At 39.4% G+C, this 19,315-nt stretch overlaps 1 protein-coding gene across 1 annotated transcript in view; it reads right to left on the bottom strand.

The window, feature by feature from the left end:
* The window catches only part of map1ab (microtubule-associated protein 1Ab), a 103,585-nt gene that overhangs the window by 21,988 nt on the left and 62,282 nt on the right, over positions 1-19,315 (bottom strand). The window contains exon 3 of the mRNA XM_085462499.1: positions 2,651-2,733. Within this exon, the coding sequence (XP_085318625.1) occupies positions 2,651-2,733 (83 nt within the window). The remainder of the gene's footprint in view (positions 1-2,650; positions 2,734-19,315) is intronic.

Here is a 19,315-nt window from a genome sequence, read left to right as displayed (position 1 = left end):
ACAAAGGACAGAGAGGGACAGAGGACAGTTAAAGGGGAGCCAACACAGCCAAGATAGATAGAGAAATACCTGCATTAGTGATAAATAAAGATTCACTTAAACTGTGTCAAGGTTAACAAGATTAAACATTAATGGCCTGATTTTTTTCACGCTTCTTTCCTTTCAAAAGGGACAAAAAGATAACGCCGAATACTTGATTTAAGCAACTGAAATAATTTATTTTGTGTCATAGAAAGTCATAGAAACAACTCAAATTTGTGTGCAATAAAGAGATGAACGTAACTGAGGAAAATGACATGGAACAAAGAATTTGAATTAAGTGTATTCGTGGCCTCACCACTATGCTTTAGCTTTGCCCCAGAACCTTTGTACTTATTCTACCAATTGGGAACTCTAAAGCAGTCATAACCTCGCCAATTCCACACTACATTTGGGTAAACATGTAATATGGCTTAACATCTGTGGAAAGGTCTGCCATTTAAAAAAGGACTTTTAAGAAGAAAACAATCTCCATCTGTTAGCATAGTTTAATTTCAACATAGTTGTTAACATACATCTGCTCAAACATGTCTGAAAACCATCTGAGCACAATGAAAGCAGAAACCTCTGGAGCTGAACACAAAATGTGACGCTGGTTCCAGAACATAGCTAATCCCCAAAGACTCCCATGTTAAAATGTCTGACTTTACTGCAATAAAAAACTGGCAAGGTTGAAATTTTTTTTAAGCGGAGTAAGGGGAGTGGTCATATTGACACGTGTCAGCAGAACAAGCACAAATGCAAATGTCGCTGATTGTGTGTCTGCTAAGCGTCATCTCTGCTAAATGGTGTCGCTGAACTGGAACTCTGTTTTGTGCATTTTTGGAGCCCTTTTAATGGAATTATCAGACAAATAATGTGGCTTCATAGATGCTGACTGCTAACTAAGTTTGCTTGCACTGGCTGGTAGCTTAGGGCTTCATCTTCTCGTCCATATATAGTAACTTCTGCCTCCAAAAACATGGGGCAGCCAAACTAGTCGGTGAAATCACAGTGGGTACATCCATATTTTACATCACCTATGGTTCTGATAAACTATGGAAGGAATAGTAACAGCTAAAACCTAAACCAGAAGAAGTTAAAAAGTTCATGAATGTCATTATCCTCAAAGAGGTTTTCCATAAAATGGTAAATGGCCTGCATTTGTATAGCGCTTTTCTAGTCCCTAAGGACCCCAAAGCGCTTCACACTACATTCAGTCATTCACCCATTCACACACTGGCGATAGCAAGCTACATTGTAGTGTTACGATTCGATGTTGTCAGTGTTTTGTTTTAGGCGTGACTGTTATGCGTTTCCTGTTTTACTTTGAAGGTCTGTCTTATCTCAGTGTGTTCAGATTACGCTTCGTTGTCTCGTCAGTTCTGATTTGCCCTAGCGAAGACGGACGAAGGCCGGACAGGCCCCTCGGACCCTCCAGCGAAGACAGACGAAGGCTGAAGCGGTCCCTCGGACCCTCCAGCGAAGACAGACGAAGGCTGAAGCGGTCCCTCGGACCCTCCAGCGAAGACAGACGGAAGGCTGAAGCGGTCCCTCGGACCCTTCAGCGAAGACAGACGAAGGCTGAAGTGGTCCCTCCCTCGGACCCTCCAGCGAAGCCAGACGGAAGGCTGAAGCGGTCCCTCCCTCGGACCCTCCAGCGAATGGACGAGACCCCATTTATGTTACACCCCAGCCCAGGGAACCGGCGTGCGACATAAGGAAAATAAAAATAAGGAAAAATGCCCCCCCACTCCCTGCTCTTAAGGAGGACGAACCAACAAAAAACAGCTACCATGGATTTCACAACAGCCAGTCAGTTTGAGTCCCAAAAGGTAGCAGGCATCAGGGTGAGCATGGCCAAAACAACAAACAAAAACTCTAGAAATTAAATGCAGCTGGCTTACCTTCACAGAAAACCCCAAACAAAAATTACAGGTGTCTTACCTGCCTCCCTAACCAAAAACAGGAGAAAAGGTTCCCAAAGAAAAATGGCTTCTCACCCCTACAGCTACCGAGTAAAAACAGTATAGACAACTATTTACATCTATATACAACAAACTATTTACAACACAGGGGGAAATCACGACCATGACAAACTGAAACACAGGGCTTAAATACATAGAGGGAGCAATCAGGGAATGGACAACAGGAGGGAAACACAGCTGGGGCAAATCAGAACTGACGAGACAAGGAAGCGTAAACTGAACACACTGAGATAAGACAGACCTTCAAAGTAAAACAGGAAACACATAACAGTCATGCCTAAAACAAAACACTGACAACATCGAATCGTAACAGTAGCCATAGCTGCCCTGGGGTGCACTGACAGAGGCGAGGCTGCCGGACACTGGCGCCACCAGTAGGCTTAGGTTAGTATCTTGCCTAAGGATATTTGACATGCAGCCAGGAGGCAGCCTGGGATCGAACCACCGACCTTCTGATTAGTGGCTGACCTGCTCTGCCACCTGAGCTACAGCCACCCCCCCATAGTTATAAAGGAAAGTTAGGTAAAATAATTAGGTAAAATAGGACTGCTAAACACAGATGAACTCACTATAAGCATCTCCTTTTCTCACATCAATAAACGTAAACCAGCAAAGAACAGCAATTCAGAACATGCTGCTCTTACCTCTGATAAAACAGTGCCTTCTGAAGGGTTGACGAGCACTACGGTCTCTAAGACATCACTCCTGTGGTGGAGAGTCCTTTGTCCTGAAAGAGAAGATGGAAAACCTTTTAAAAAATTTTTTAATGTAACAAATCTGAAGAAAGGTTATGGAGGCCCGAAAGGTCGAATGAGGTAAACGACTTGATCGAAACTGCTGGCAGACATTCAGCCATCTGGTTTGAAGACATCCTGTTTGGATTGCATCCAGACCTGATCTGGAAAACCTCTTTGAGTCAGAGAGATTTACTGTACTGCATTCTCCACTATATGTGGGGCAGTCCCTTTATAGAGACAGGCAACCCACTTGTGCATCAATGCAAGAGCAAAAGTTGGAATAAGAAAGAGGTCACAAATGTCTGTTGGGTGAAGTTTAAAATTAAAGCCTCAAGATTTTATTCGTTGTTTCTCTGCGCTCGTCTTTCCTCCCTTCGTTCTCTCCTCACCACAACCTGGTGAGGGAGATGGCTCCCCTCCCTCAGGCTGGTTTTGCTGGAGGTTTATTCCCATTAAAAGGGAGATCTCCCCTTTTTTCTGCAAAGTTCTCGATTAAAGGGAACTGCTGGGTCATAAGCTTGCTGTATGCAAGTTGCGCTAGGATGGCTAACACCATTTTATACAGTGCATTACAGAACTTGGGAACAATGTCCGTAAATTGGACATCATTTTTCTCTATTTTTTTGACTGAATAGAAACAGTATTTGGACATGGATTGAAAGTAAACACTAACGCACTTATACATAGAGGACATAAAACAAGCGAAACGCAAGAAAATTGAAAACACTTCCTTACATTTTTTTGTGCATTTAAATTTTTGATATTATGTGTCTCCCCCAAAAGTACACCACAAATTAAAAGTTAGGTTTTATCTCACTTATTAACAGAGAAACAATCAACACTTTAAATTCAAAGATTTAAAACAGCAGCAGCATGTCAGAGTCATGTCATGTTTAGCTAGAAACAAGCCACTACAACAGAGGCTGCTGTCCCATTTTGGAGAGCTCAGCCTAGAGTTTATATTTTAGTTAATGTGCAAAAGTTACATATGGCAAAATTCCTATAGCTGCACAGGGAGTCTATGGAGATGCTGAGATCTCTGTTGCACTGATGTTGATCACAGTCAGCTTGACTATAGTATGAGTTACAAAATCTTTACATGGATGATGAGCAAAATATTGTTTTATATTCGTGCAGATCATTTCATCAAAAGTCTTTGAGTGAATGGGAATGAATGACACAGGGACAGCGGTCAGCTTCCCTGCGTTCTCGTCTAATGTGTTAGGCTGAGGTCTGGCATTTTGTTAGCAACTGACAGCTCTACTCACATGATTGGTAACCAATGTATTGTTTATGTAGTACTAGGTGACCAATCCAGGGCAGGGCTTTTAGAAAGGTCTAGACAGGAGCTAAACGTACAGTATGTAAAAACAAAATGACATTTTAAACATTAACATTTAAAATAAAATAAAAAAAACACTTACTTACTAAATGAGCATAAAAATGGGAACTATCATATTTGTTATATTATGTACATTACTCATTTTAGAGGTGGTGTTAAGCTTTTAATTCCCCTTTGTTTCAGTGCAAATTAGATATCTCAGAGCTCTATTAATAGGAGGATCTCAGTGACTCCACCATCCGCCGGGATCTTCAGTGCATCCCCCGAGTTTGCAGAACTTTGCCTTCCTCTTTGCGATCTGTCACGTGTTTTCCATGAAAAGACTAATGTAAAGGAAAAATGCCCCCCCACTCCCTGCTCTTATCAATCAATCAATCAATCTTTATTTATAAAGCACTTTTCATACAGAGAAAATGTAGCACAAAGTGCTTTACATAGTTAAAAGCAGCCCACCCCACCCTCCAACTCACTCCCCACACTCTCAATACACATATATCCCCCCACCCACACACACATACACACACGCGCACACTTAAAGAGTAAAAATTGGGCTGGAACAGCATTAAGAAAAAACAAAGTACTGTTAAGATGCAGAGGAGTTTGAATGAAACAAGTAATTTAATACATTAAAGAGAAGCTCTGAAATTATTCCACTTGAATATCAATAATGCAATCAGTGTGATATTAAGTCTAGACCATCTGTGATCACAGGAAGAAGCACTCAAATATTATATTGCACACAATAATCACAGACATATTATCTGTTTTCAGCTGATCTGATTCATCCATTTATATCCTTTTTTTTGTACCAAATGATATTAGTATAATTTTGAAAAAAAGAGTGAGCTGAACTGAATCATTTTGTATTCAACCACATTTTTCTCTTTTCTACAAATCATCTGTGACATTTTCAGAAAATGTCAAGAGTTATTTTCTCTCCTCACAGTGATTCTACCTATTCTGAGATCACGAACTCTTTCACACAGGTGATCTTTTTGTGGTGCGTCATAAGAACTAAAAGCTGCATATCACGTTTTCAATAACAATAACAATGGTTCAACGTAGAGTTAATAAACGTTATATTCTAATTAAGCTCCCACAGTTTTAACACCAAAAACCACAGCATATATACTACTATTATCAAGGAGAAGACAGGCTCTCTGGATATTTACATTAAATTACAGATGTTGGTTGTTACTTCAGGAAGTGAACAATGAACTTTCAGACGGTCTAATTGCTTCTTTTTGATTCAAATGTTGTGGTTCATTAGGAGTTACACAGGGATATGGTTGATGGTTTTTGATATCACCATTTCATAAACACAATATCCTTTTTTTATATTTGATTTATGTCATTTGAGAGTAATAATTGTGTTTAAATTACTGGCACACGTACGTCAGCTTAATCTCTCTTCTGAGTGGTCTTGGAAACAAAAGCGTTTGGACTTCTTTAAGTTTCTTGAAGATGTTTCCTCTCTCATCCGAGAAGCTTCTTCAGTTCACCTCTGAGTGAATGTTGGAATGTCTGAGGTATTTTTTTTACATGTAATTTATGTGCATAATTTAATAAACGAATACATGCCCATGCTACGATATTGGTTGACCTGTTCTTGGAACTGGATAAATGCAAAAACTGAGTCATTTTAGCCCATTGCTAGGTGGTTGCTAGGGAAAATGATGACATCATGCTATCTGATATAGATGAGACCCTTATAGATACTGTGATTTTTAGTTATCATCTATTTCCATTTTTAGTCATGTTGATATATTAAATTGTGTCAGTGTCCTTATATAGAGCCCTTAAAACTGGCTAGTTTAAAGTAGCTATACAAATAAACAAGACTTCTGCTTGCATTTAGCATTCATTATGTTTTGATTCGTTTTAGCATTTTAAGCTAATTGTTATTGTTCATTAAGCTCTCTTGTTACTGGTGCATTAAACTACAAACAGGAAATGTGAGCTAGCAATACTACTACCATAGTGAAAGACTATTTTCATCCAAAACCTCTTGCATCTTGACTGATTTATCACAACTAAGGATGCAAACAGTTTAAATTATGAAACCCATGTGAACCTATAAAGTGGATTTATTTTCATATTGCAATGTATTCTTCATAAGGCAGCATTCTGCCAGCATCATTCAACCAAATTAGAAGATGTGGCTCCCTCTGTTGATGTTACCATAGGAACACACTGCAGACCAATAGAAAGCAACGATTTCTAATCAACTGACAGCTTCATAGGGTGAGTGGCGATGAGAGGTCACTGAAGGATTTAACTGAAGAACGACACCCCTTGCTGGGACAGCAGTCAGAAGTTCTAACACTCCAGCAGATCTGCCCACAGACGCGTCCGGTTTCACAGCACGATGACTAAGCTGCGAGGGTGAGCCATGATTTGCAAGTTTGCTTTGATACTTTAATCCCTGGCAAGAGCAAAACGCAACACCGAGCAGCCTCGTCGATATGGACAATAGAGACGCTGGAACCACAAAGCTGCAGGATGAATTTGTTAATTTGCTCTCACAAGAACGAGGCCCATACACTTGGTGCTTTCCTTTGACCTCCAGGTGAAGCAGATTAGGAGAGACTCCATTAGCTGCTGCCGATGGCTGCCCGCAAGCTGATTGTTCGCTGACACTGCAGACTGGTACGACAAGATACTACAACAACAAAGACACTCTCTGTCAGTGTGAAATGCTGATGTTTCTCCTCGGGGTCACAGCACATCAACAAGCCTCTCAGAGGGCTCGCTGTCACTGCAGGATGAGATTTCTCAGACCACGTCACCTTTACTCCTAATTACTGCTAATGGGGATAATTCTGTGTAGGTGACAGTGGTGCACTGGCAGGTTAAAAGGCCCTCCAACACTCAAGTTTTAGCATTTTGTTATTATGTAATTCAGGTGAAGACCCCTCCCCTCTTATGTTTTAACCCTCTCAGGCCCGAATTAATTTTTTTGCTGCTAATGCACAACCAAGTCCTGCAGTGGTACTTCTGAGTAAAAAAAAACTCATAAAATATGTATGTGGGATAATCAGGTTGTTAGGTCTTAACTGTTGCAAATCTGCAACGTCTGCCTGGAGAGGGTTAAGGGGATTTAATTAAAAGAAAATGAATTTCAAACAACATTTATAATCATTTCATATTTGGAGGTATTTTTTTTAAGATGATAAACATTTTTTAAAGCTGTCCATATAAGAAAATGTGCAGCTATTTTTTGTTTTAACTATAAAAAATATAAGATTTGGGTGGTATAAACTGGAAAACCTGCGAATGGGGTACAGCAGCAGAAGACACCAGGTCGCTCCTTTCCGCTGAGAACAAAAAACTGATGCTACAGTTCATAGAGGCTCACCGAAACTTGACAACAGACTGGAACTGGTGCCAGGTCTCATGAGTCTGATTTTTTTTTCTTTATGTTAGAATCAACAACATGAAAGAATAGATCCATCCTTCCTTGTGTCAACAGTTTATGCTGGAGGTGGTATAATGATGTGTGGGATGTTTTCCTGGAACACGGCCTCTTAGTACCAACTCAGTATTGTTTAAGATTACAGCCTGCCTGAGTATTGTCTTCCTTAGTCGTCTTTCAGTGACTGCCTCTGTCACAAAGCTCAAATCAGCTCAAACTAGTTTCTTGAACGTGACAGTGAGATCACTGCTTTAAAATGGCCTCCACTGCCACCAGATATCACTTCAGTAGAGCACCTTTGGGATGTGATGCTGGGAGATTTGGATCATAAATGTAGGGCCAACAAATCTGCAACAGATGTTATCATGTCAACATGAATCAAAGTCTCTGAGGAATGTTTCCACAACCTTGTTGAGTCTATGACATGAAGACATTAAGGTAATCTTAATGCGCTAGACTTAACATACAGACATGCACAAGATAAATGTAAAAAATGTAAAACAAGTAGCAGGCAGAGGAGTTTAGATGGTTGTAGGCAAGTGAAGGTTAGGGCACCGAGTTAGTCATCCCTCCTACTGAGGAGCTGGAACATCAGTAATGAAAATTTCTTGTCCTTTAAAAAGACAAGGTATTACTACTACTGCACTATACCAAGTCACTGTTTTATCATTATCTTTATTTATTTATGTTTTTACTTTTTAACCCAATGTGTCCTAATACATGCTGTTTCTCTGTGAATTATAAAAATTCTCTTCACATACACAGTGAAACAACCGGGTCAGCATCATTATATTCCTGTCTCCAAAATAATGATGTAAGCTACATTATGAGCCAAGGACATAATGTATTTCCATAGTGTCATCTGTATCTGTCTGAACATGGGATACATCAATGCATCAGCAGGACTTCTTCAAATAAGATGAAACTGACCAATGGCAGTGGCCAATTTAGCAATGGATAAATGACTAAATCTGAATGAAACCGTTATAATAACGATTGTTTTGTTTCACAGTAGAAAAAAAAAAAAGGGTAATACATAAAAACAAAATAAACACACACAAAAAAGAAATATTGTGAATAATGCTGTCCCAGCTTCCACAGCTATCCAGCCTGTAGTTCACTCCAAAACCACAAATACCAGCATGTTGCTGTACATTCAGGGCACACCATTTACCTTCAGGACCATGTTGGTGTTCTTCATCTAACCTCAGTTTTTCTTTGTACACAGGCAGGCTCAGACCCAGACACCTCGACATTCAACACAAAATGTCAGCTTGCTCCTTTATTTTCTAGCCTGTCCTAACTTTTAATTCATTGTCCTGTCATGTACTTATTGTTTTACTTTTGTTTCTCCTCTGTGTGCTTGTCCGTGTCTCCTGTTTTGCAGTTTTAAAACCTCCCAAAATGAAGCTTTTACGTTCAGTTGGGTAGATGTGATCTCTTACATTCTGCCTCTATTCCTCCTGGTGATTCAGGCTATTCCTGAAGCTCTATTTTCTCCCACACTTCTGATTTCCCACGCTGTCAGAATCACCTCATTCTCAATTTCAGCATCACTACTCTTGTCCAGCGAACTTTCTGCCTACGCTCTCCGAGCCAATCAGCACCCACTCCCTGTTCTTTAAATTCATTCTGCGGTAACTCTGCCTTTGATCTATTTTGTATCCATTCTCATCTCATCCAGGTTGTTCAGGACATCCATCATTGATTAATGAGCTCTTCTTATAGAAACTGCTGTTGTCAAAAAGACAAAAGTGTTACACTGATCGGCCACGTGGACTACGAATCTGCAGGACAGTGACAAATGACAAAGTCATGTGCAAGTCCTGCCAAAGTTTCTCACTTATCTAATGAACATGATCAGCATAAAGAAAGCTGTCAAATGCTGGTGGATTTTTCAGTGGTTTAAATTAACACACAATTAACACATATATAAATCAAAATATCCAACTTTCAAGAATTTTCAAGCATTTCCATGTATTTAAAGAAACTAAAGGTAAAAAAAGAAAATGGTTAATGACAAACATCATTGTTCATATCAGCCTTTTAACCCAGTGCCCTGTGATAAATTCCTATTGTAATAAATAATGAGACATTTACTGGAAATTACAGCCCGGTGATGTGAGTCAGCCTTGTGGGTCTCAGTACACCGAGAACCAAACAGTGCGAAGCTAAAGGCTCCTCAGGCAGGCCAGCGTCTGCTCCACAGCTTAAATGTGTTTGTTTAAAGAGCCCTATTGAAGACAGCAATGTTCAGCCAAGTTGCCCTCATCTATTCATCCCTGTGGCTTTCTTTTACTGGCATTGCAGCCAGCGAGGAGGCATCATCCTATCACATAAAGTGACGTCCAAGCAAAGACAGTGAAATGAAGACTCGCGCTGTTCAGACTGGCTGATTTTCACTTTTTTTTTTTAAATTTTTAAATAACTCATATCTCTGCAGAGGCTTTACTGCTTTTAGAAGGTCCCGGCTTTCCGTCTGAGCTGAATTTGTCTTAAGTACTAATGACATACTCGTATCAAATCAGCGCTCAGGCTTTGTGATGTGTCTGCGATTTTAACATCAAAGCAGTGCATTAGAATATCATTGTCACAGATTTTACTAAGTCCACAACAAAGACTGCAGCCAAAGATAAATCTTCCTATTTGTTAGCAGTCGCTTGGTGAGTGTCGAAACTGCAAAGCACAGTTATTTTTTTTAAACAAGAGCAATTATTTTTTTATCATATATAGTGTAACAACGGTGGCCAAATGTAAAATAATAATAATAATAATGATAAAGTCAAGTAATCCCCATTAACCAAAAGGTTCAGGCTTCAGGCTGCTCTAAACTCAGTTGGTTTTATATAATGATAATGAGAGTGGATACATGTTGTCACCTCTGGCACGCAGAAGCCCCGCCTAACACAGTGGATGAATTGAGAGACTGCTCCAGGGCTATAATTAAGGATTATTATAAACAGTGAGTCATGCAAAGCTACTCAGTCTGAGCATAAAACTATGGAGATGAAAATGAGCAGATATTGAAGGAAATATTCAAGGAAAGCCTTTCTCCTTGGTGGCCGTTCTACTTAATCATCTGTTAAGCTTCTTTTTAGGTAGACAGTTTAGATGATGCCACCATTGTTAAAAAAAATCATCTTAATAATCATTTAAAACAATCAAATACAGATAGACTGACCGATGTTGTTTTTATTTCACATTTTACAATGTTACTATTTTACATTTGACTATTTTACTAAAACTGGCCTATTCTTTAAAACGATATATTAGAAGTATAGCCAGTAATGAACAAGATTGTACATTTTATTGTATTTGGTGATTTTTTGTGTTGTTTTTTTTTTAATTATACCTTATCTAGCATTGTCTTTTAACTTATTTTGTTTCTATATTTTTACTTTATTATTATTTAATTAAATGTATTTGACACACTAGGCTGCTTTATTTGATGTTTCATCTTTGATTGTTAACTGCTGCACATTATTTGTTTTGTTTCATTACATTTCGCTCCATCTGATTATCCGATTGTCACCGTTAATTGCACTAACCTGCAAGAAAGGTGTTAGACAAAGAGTTTGATTAACTAAATTGAAACTCTGCTCTGAGGTTTTTTTTTGGTTTTTTTGGTTCTTTTAAACAGCAAATACCTCGCAGGGCCAAAGTATTCAAAAATAAAGTTTCCTTTCTTATGAAAACTTTGTGATTACTTGCAGCATCTGGGTACAGTGGTTAATATTCAAATAGGAGCACATTAATTCAGCAACTTCATATTTTTTGACAATGTGTGACAACAGTGTCTCTAAATAAACAATCCATTGAGTGGATTTTGCTTAGAGGGCTCACTGCAAGGTGCAAATCTGTTAAACTTCTGTTTTTCCCTATGTTTGTTCCTTGTTTCACCCTGAACTTCAAAACTGTTACATATAAATTTCATCAGTTCAAAGAAGTACTCGGTAATCCATCGGAGACATTCGTGCTAACACATGTCTGCAGTGGTCCATCTTCTTGACAAAAATAACTCTGGCAGCAGGTTCCATGCTGGGTGTCATCTGTCCTGCTTCCATCGGTTGAGTTTGGGGATCTTGGGAGATGTGAACTCTTCGCTTCCCCTCAGTTTTTGCACGACTCTGCATGTCAGGCCCAGAGGAAGGAAGGTCATTTGTTAGACAGGACTCAGTGTTTCAGCTCTCGACTCTCTCTTCTCAGCTGACCTGCTTGATATAAATATCCACGTCTGAACTCCCAAAATGAGAACGCTCTGTTTAAAGGCGACTAAAACGGAGCACTGATCGACCGAGGCCCAGCCACTGCACTGCTCCATATAGCATGTTCCACATTTACAGCAGCGGGCTGGCGTGAGGGGGGGGGGTTCAAGGAATTTAAAGACAACAGCTTAAAAAAAAAACTTCTAGGGAGATTGGTCTAACAGAGCTTAGAATATTGGGTTTTATTTATAGTGGAAAACAAACTTGAAAAATGGACCACAGCATTGGATCAGAGGCTTTAAAGCATTCATGAGGAAAAGAGTTGAAAGTGATTCGGGAACAAGGATCGCTACTTTTTTATATTTAAAAAATAATCATAAAATATCTACAGGGAGATATTTTTTAATATAAAACCACTGAGTTTGAGAGCGTACCTACAAACCTTGCTTCTGTACCACCTATGCTATTTTTTTACCTCGACCACGTACATTCTTTTAATCAATATGATACATAAAAGTTTTACCAATTAATAAATTAACAACTTAATTTCTATTACTTAACATCTTTCATGCCTATGGCGTTAGAAGAAGTAGCCTCAGTTATTAAGAAATATAATAATGTTAATTTAAAAAGAAAGCCATCACATCATGAGAGAGTCACTGCTGGAGTTATTTTACAGGATCTTTAACATCAGATCAAACCTAGCGTGACTGGAGGTGACTAAGATACCGTAAATTTCAGAGCAGCCATCAGAAAGGTGTGTGAAAATCTGGGATATATACTTTATGTGACAAATTAAAATAAATAAATAAATTCAAAAACAGCACTTGAACCCTACAGTGAGGGGATATGGTGGCTCTGTTATGTGGTGTGGGGTGTGGGGTGTTGGCATTGTTTTGATCCCCTTGTTCCCTTAGCTCAGTGTTTCTCAAACTTTTTTTCTGGCATGCCCCAGTTTCCAAGCCTAAAAAAAGTTCATGCCCCACAAGAGTAACAATCATTAAGGATCCATAATGAATTTCATTTTAATGCTTAGCACAATAACACTTCTTATTTTTCACCTGGTTGTTCCTGGTTGCTTAGAAATTGGTACTGCAAATCACTACAGTCACTGTTGGTTCTGAATGATCACCTTTATCATACAATCAAACACAGGAAGGGAGTAGACACTCAAAGTTCTTCTTTGGATGTTGGCTGGCTTCGATAATAATAAGGTCGGGGATCTGGGGAGGCCACTGATCCTGCTTCATTGCGTGTTTTTCTATCCAGGTATGCTTTTGCTGCACTGACAGTATGTTTAGGATCACTGTCTTGCTCAAACATAAACCTTTCACCATCAGACACTTTCCAGATGGTATTGCCTGGTGGATCAAACTCTGTCGGCCATTCTCCGAGTTCATAATACAATTAATGTAGACAGGAGCCCCAAAACCACTCACTGAAATCCAGCCCCAAAGCATCACAGAGCATCTACAGTGTTTTACAGATGCCTGCAGATATCAGTGTTGTACCTCTCTCCTTACCTTCTCCATGCATATTTATGATGATTTCAACCAAAAAGTTCAAATTCGAATGAGTTCATAAGACCTAGGCTGAAATAAGAATTTTCATTCAGTTCTACAGTAATGTGGCATACTTCAGCTGTTTCTCTCTTTTCCCCTTCCTTAAGAATGGTTTTGTGACAGCCACCTTTCCACTAAGACCATTTCTGTGTTCAGTGAACAGTAGATGGATCATGTGAAGGACCGGATACATCGCTCAAGTCCTCTGTCAGATCTTTATTTGATTTTTCTTCTTAAGGACATGACTATTAGATATTGCTCATCTGCTGTAAATATTTTTCAGGCCAAACACCATTCTGAGATATACCAGGTTTTCAGGCATCACCTTGTTCGTACAGATATACTATTTTATGCCTCTTAGACTGTCCTCTTTGTAATTTTTGTAGATTCAACTATAGAAATATTAGACTGTTAGCAATAAAATGCCAAGAGACAAAATGTAAAATTGGTTATTTGCTAATTTGTCTGTTATGTGGGGAAACAATACTGGTTCATGATTTGAGAACTGGACAGAACAAATGAGTGAAATAACAGCCAATGTCCAAAGAAAAACTTCACAAAGACCTTCACAAAGCCTGAAGTTCTATTGCTTAACACCATTATTTTGCCTATACACACAGACACACATAGCAAGCTAGCTGTATGTGTGTCTGTGTGTATAGCCAAAATAATGCCAAAATAATGGTGTGCTAGCTAGCTAGCTAGCTAGCAACCAGCCAGCCAGCCACATAGATTTCATACTCAAAAAGGTAAAAAACAAGCAGTGGTAGGAAGATTTCAAAATCTGTGACGTGTGTTCATGATTATTTGTACTCCATGAACATCAGCAGAGAGCTGGGTCAAAAAACCAAGCACTGGCAAGAAAGCAGCTGGAGTCTCATTAGCTTAAAATGTTATGCAATTTAAGCAGAAACATTTTTGATTTTTCTGCTAGTTATTTTCTCCACAAACTATCGTTTTCATCTATGAAAAAAAGAAAGATCAGAATTAACAATTTTTCAAAGACCAAGATGACATCTTAAGATGCATGATTTTCTCAAACCAACAGATAGAAGATACTGAGTTTATTATCGTGGAAGATGAAAGAAATCAGCAGAAATTAGCATTTAAAAAGAGTCAGTTCATTTTTGACACTTCTGATGAATAAACGTCTTAAATACTTTGTCATGACAGGCCAGGACTTCTTGCAGCTGTAGGCCTGGACATGATTTCTCCCGAGGAAAATAAAGTTAAAAAATCAACGAGTTAATGAGGAAGAACCGATGCTTTGGGCTTCATCTTTATATCCCTGTCAGGACAGCAGAGGTTGACTGAAGCAACATCACAAAGTCATTACCCTGCTTTTAATCTCATTTGCCTAATGTGAGCTTATTCCTTCCCTAGGACCGAGTACTATTGTCTGTACTTATAGATAAAGAGGTGTGAAGTGGGCTGGAAAATTAAAGAAGTCAATACAGACATTGCTTTTCCCTGCTCATTTCAGGACTGTGTCGGCTTTGAGCAGTAAAGCCATGCATCAACACTACAAGGCCAATCGTCTGTTTTTATCTAAAAGCAACGAGTGACTGCTGAGTCAATGTTGCAGTCTGCAATCCACTGAAACAGAGCTGCTATAGCTGTTTAAGTTTTAGTAGGTTTTCATCATTTCTAAAGAGCGCTAACTGAATGACAGAAATGAAAATTATGGGATGAATACTGATGAGAATAATTAGCTTCACACACACAGATTTGTCCTGTTCTTTGAATCTAATAGCTCAAATCAATGTCATATTTCTACACTGCCGCTTACCGTGTTTAAGCTGACTGTGTAGTTATGACTGCCTCATCCACTGTAATTAGCCCTAACCTCAGCTGCTTTGGGTTGTTCTTGTTAATATTTTCAAGGACATCCAGGCATCAAAGCTAAGGTATCAAACCAGCTCCTCGAACTATAGTCATTATCATCAGTTTACAACAGCCACAGAAAGCCACAGTCTTAGTTTCTGATGCTAATCCAAGTTCTGTGATTTAACATCTGAATGTTTAGGATGATAAGCCAGATAAGTGTCTGTCAGTGACTGCTGGGTGTCAGTGTTGGGGATTCACTGTATTTAATTTGGACAAAATCATAGATATTTTCCACAACTTGCACATTAATGTCTTTAGGTCAGTGGATTAGGTTCTGTTATAGTAATTGTTAATCTTCCTGGAGTCACCACTTTAAAAATGACTAAATAGAAAATAACAAATGAAAATATAGACAAAACTGAACTAACAAAAATTAAACACAGCTAATGTCATATAAAACACATAATATAAAATGCAATATTGTGTCCAGGGGCAAAACAGTGTGCTTGAGCATCAGAGCTCAAACTGATGGCTGGACATTCTCCTTCAAGATTTTCTGGTACAGATCAGAATTCATGGTTTCATCAATTGAGACAAGTAGGGATGGGTATCGTTTAGGTTTTATCCGATACCGGTGCCAAATCGGTACTTTTGAAACGGTGCCGGCGCTCAAACGGTGCTCAAACCGGTGCTTAAAGAATGGAGACCACAAAATTGGTCCAAAAACCTCTCATGGTCAGCTGGTTTTTTGTAAAAAGATAACAATGTTAGCCTTTTCTGCAGCTATGGGGCATATATGGTATCACTCTTAGCTGGAAGCAGTGCTTAAACAATGGAAAAAAACACAAACTTTGTCCAAAAGCCTCTCATGTTTAGCTGTTTCCCTCTTTTTCTTTGGTCATTTTAGCCTTTTTGGCCGGGGTGAAGGGAGTATCTGCCATCAAACAAGAAGACAGCCGCATGTAGCTATGATGATGTTTGCTAGTTCACCTTACATGCATTAATGTAATAACGTGGTTAGCCTACTCAACGTAAATTACACACGAACAACATTAAGCTACTCACGCAGAGAAGAACGGCTGCTGCTGCCATCAAATACGGCGCATTTCTCGGCTTTTAAAAAAAAACAAAAAACGCTATGCGTCACCAGGTGTTTCATCGGATTCGAGGTGTTACTTCCTTTCACAGTATCAGCTTAAAGCACTTGTTGCAGGCTGCTGAGTTTGCATCTTTTGCTGTGAAGTACAGCCAGACTTTTGACCGCTTCGCCTTGGGCATTTTTAATCTGTAGCTCTGCATAAAAGAACTCACGTACCTGGCCCCGCCTACTATCCTCGGAAACGTAAAATGATTGGCTAGAAGTGTATCACAGCTCAGGAAAAAAAAAGCACCGAAATAAAGCACCGAAATGTGCGCTGCTTTTCGGTCTGGTTACTACCGTTTATGTCAGAACCGGTGCCATCATGGCACCGGACACCGGTACCCATCCCTAGAGACAAGTCATCCAGGTCCTGAAGCAGCAAAGCAGCCGCAGACCATCACACCACTACCACCATGTTTGACGGCTCGTCTGATGTTCTTTTATGAAATGAAAAACTTCCAGAAAGTTTTGCTTTTGTCTTGTCAGTCCACAAAATATTGGATCATGTGCATAATTTTTATGACTTTTGAGACTGTTTATTTTTAGTATTCAGACTATGTTTCATGTATGTGTCCTACACGTGGACTATAAACAGAAACCTAAAATGAACATTTAGCTCTTTGCCAGCAGATTCTTCTCTTGTAGAGAACAAAACTGCAAGAAACAATACTACAGCACTTAGTAACTGTGGAAACATATTTAAAATGAATGCGGGTGATACTATTTCATATTCTTATATTGTTTGTAGGAGTGGGGTAATGGATACTGAACACAACAGAGTCCACTCAACTTTGACTTGTAATGCAGGAAATCCTTTGCAGCATCTTTTTCGAGTCAGCTGGTTTAATAAGCGGACCGTGTGTGAGCTACCAGATATCCAAATCCCTGCAAACTCTACAGATTTCCCCACAGGGATTCATTAAAGTGTATCTTATCTTTAAAAAAACACTTAAGTCCCACTTGTCACAGCCTAAATATGTGCACAGAAGTGCCAGTATTGGATTGTCTCAAAAGTAATCTTCTACTGAACTCATACCAAGGCCCATTGGTGATGATAAATGGTCTATTATAAAAGTACAAAGCCAGCGCAGTGATGGCTTCAGTAGACTTGGCTTGCTTAAGACTCCAGTCAAACAATAAGCCATGAATGTAGTGAAATGCACCTTTAACACTCTGAAAGTGGTCGAATGCATCACAAATCTGGTTAAAAAAAAGGTTTTGTAACTTCACACGGGAACAATAAATGGCATATGATTACGACAAAATTTTAACTTCAGTTAAAAATATTCACCTGCCTACTGTAACTGTTTTTTCTAAATACCTGCAAATCATTATCACCATATGAGTCACTCCCAAGTCAATAAGGGAGATGAGAACACAAAACATTAGGCCACCAATTGCAAAGTGCTTCACTAACTTTCCCAGTGTTTCTGAAGTGGTGAAGCATTAGCTCACTGTCATTATGTCTGAAACAGTGAAAGGAAGAAATCAGTGGGAAGAACAAGAGGAGACTGAGGTCAAAGAACCATGAAGGAAAGAGACACAGCTCATTGGTGCTTCAGTATGTAAGTATTGCAGCGTTTTGAGTCTAAACGAACTTAGTTTCATACCAGCCTTCCTTTCTGCGCCCTCCTTGAAGGGCCTCTGAGCTGCTTTTGGAAGCCTATCATTCAATCTTTGTTGCTGCAGACTGCCATGGTGATGCCTCGCAGCTCAAACATCCACACACAAACCCAGAGTACCTGCGCCACATGCCTTTATGTGAACACTGGAGTCTGTATACTAAAAGTCTTTTTTTAACTGACATTGCAGATTCACTATCTACAAATACTGTTTTTTATTTAGTAGAATATTGACCATAACACTGGCCTCAAAACAGGCTATACTATTTTATATGCCCAGAATTTCACTTTTTATTCTTGTTACAGAGAAAAGCCTCTGAATGAGGCATTTATAACAATAATTAAATGATGGCTCAAAATAGAAATAATAATAGCAAAGCCCCGAACAATCGCATGCCTAAACAACATACTAAAAATAGCTGTTCAGGGATTAAAGTAAAATGTTTAAATTGTTTACGCAGCAGTGGCACAGCCTACACAGGCACATGCCAAAACAAACGCTTTAGATTTCAACCTTCAAAGTGAACTGTAGTAATGATGCAGATTATTTAAACCATTTTAATAAGTCTAGCTTGACAAAAGACCTTTAAGGCAGACTTTATAGGACTAACAGAGAGTGAGAAAAACAACCAGGCCAACACGCCGACTGACCACCCTGAAAGTGAGGAGCGGCATGAAAAAGCTGCTGCTAGAAAAGGGCAGCGGGAAGATATTGGCAACGTGTCATCGTCTCTTAGAGTCCAGTCCACAGTGTGCCAACTATGACATCATTGCTACCCCCGGTACTCAGACCATCTAAATGGCCCCAAATAGGTGCTCAAAACAGTAAACGTTCAAACAACATACACACATAAAGAGACACAGACACACACACATGCTGCCAAAAACATCACACCAAAATGTGTCAGTCCATCCTTTTCAGGCCACCACAAACAGTTTCTGTCCAGCAGAGAGGAAGACCCATTCAAACATGTCTGCATTATTTGTCCTAAGTCAGCTTGTGTGGCAGTGTGTATGTTGCAATGCCAAACTCTGGGAATTATAAAATCCAGTTAAATCCAAGCAGCAATCCCAAAGCTGAAGTGATAAAACTGCAGTTCCTACACATGACCACTTGAGGCTGACTCCAAAAGTGAGCCATCATTGACTCCTGTGTTAAAAATGCCAGAATTTAATGCACAAATGAAAATGTTTGTATCTTGCTACAAAAAGCAGTTCTGATCTGTACAGTGGGCGATTTTTTTTTAGGTTTAATGCACTTTGAGTGATATATACCACAATGGGTGGTATATGTCAAAGTAGCATCCACATGGACGGCAGGACCCAAGGTTTCCTAGGAGAACATTGCTCAAAGCATCACTCTGCCTCCGCAGGTTTGCCTTCTTCCCATAGTGCATCCTGGTGCCAGGTGTTCCCCAGGTAAGTGACGTAGATGCAGGCAGCCATCCACGTGATGTA

The sequence above is a fragment of the Copadichromis virginalis genome, linkage group LG7, assembly GCF_057382275.1.
Source record: "Copadichromis virginalis isolate Kocher_CV1m ecotype Utaka linkage group LG7, C_Virginalis_male_GT1.1, whole genome shotgun sequence".
Classification (NCBI taxonomy): domain Eukaryota; kingdom Metazoa; phylum Chordata; class Actinopteri; order Cichliformes; family Cichlidae; genus Copadichromis; species Copadichromis virginalis.
Note: the sequence above shows the minus strand (reverse complement) of the source record. Positions and strands in the feature narration are given on the sequence as shown.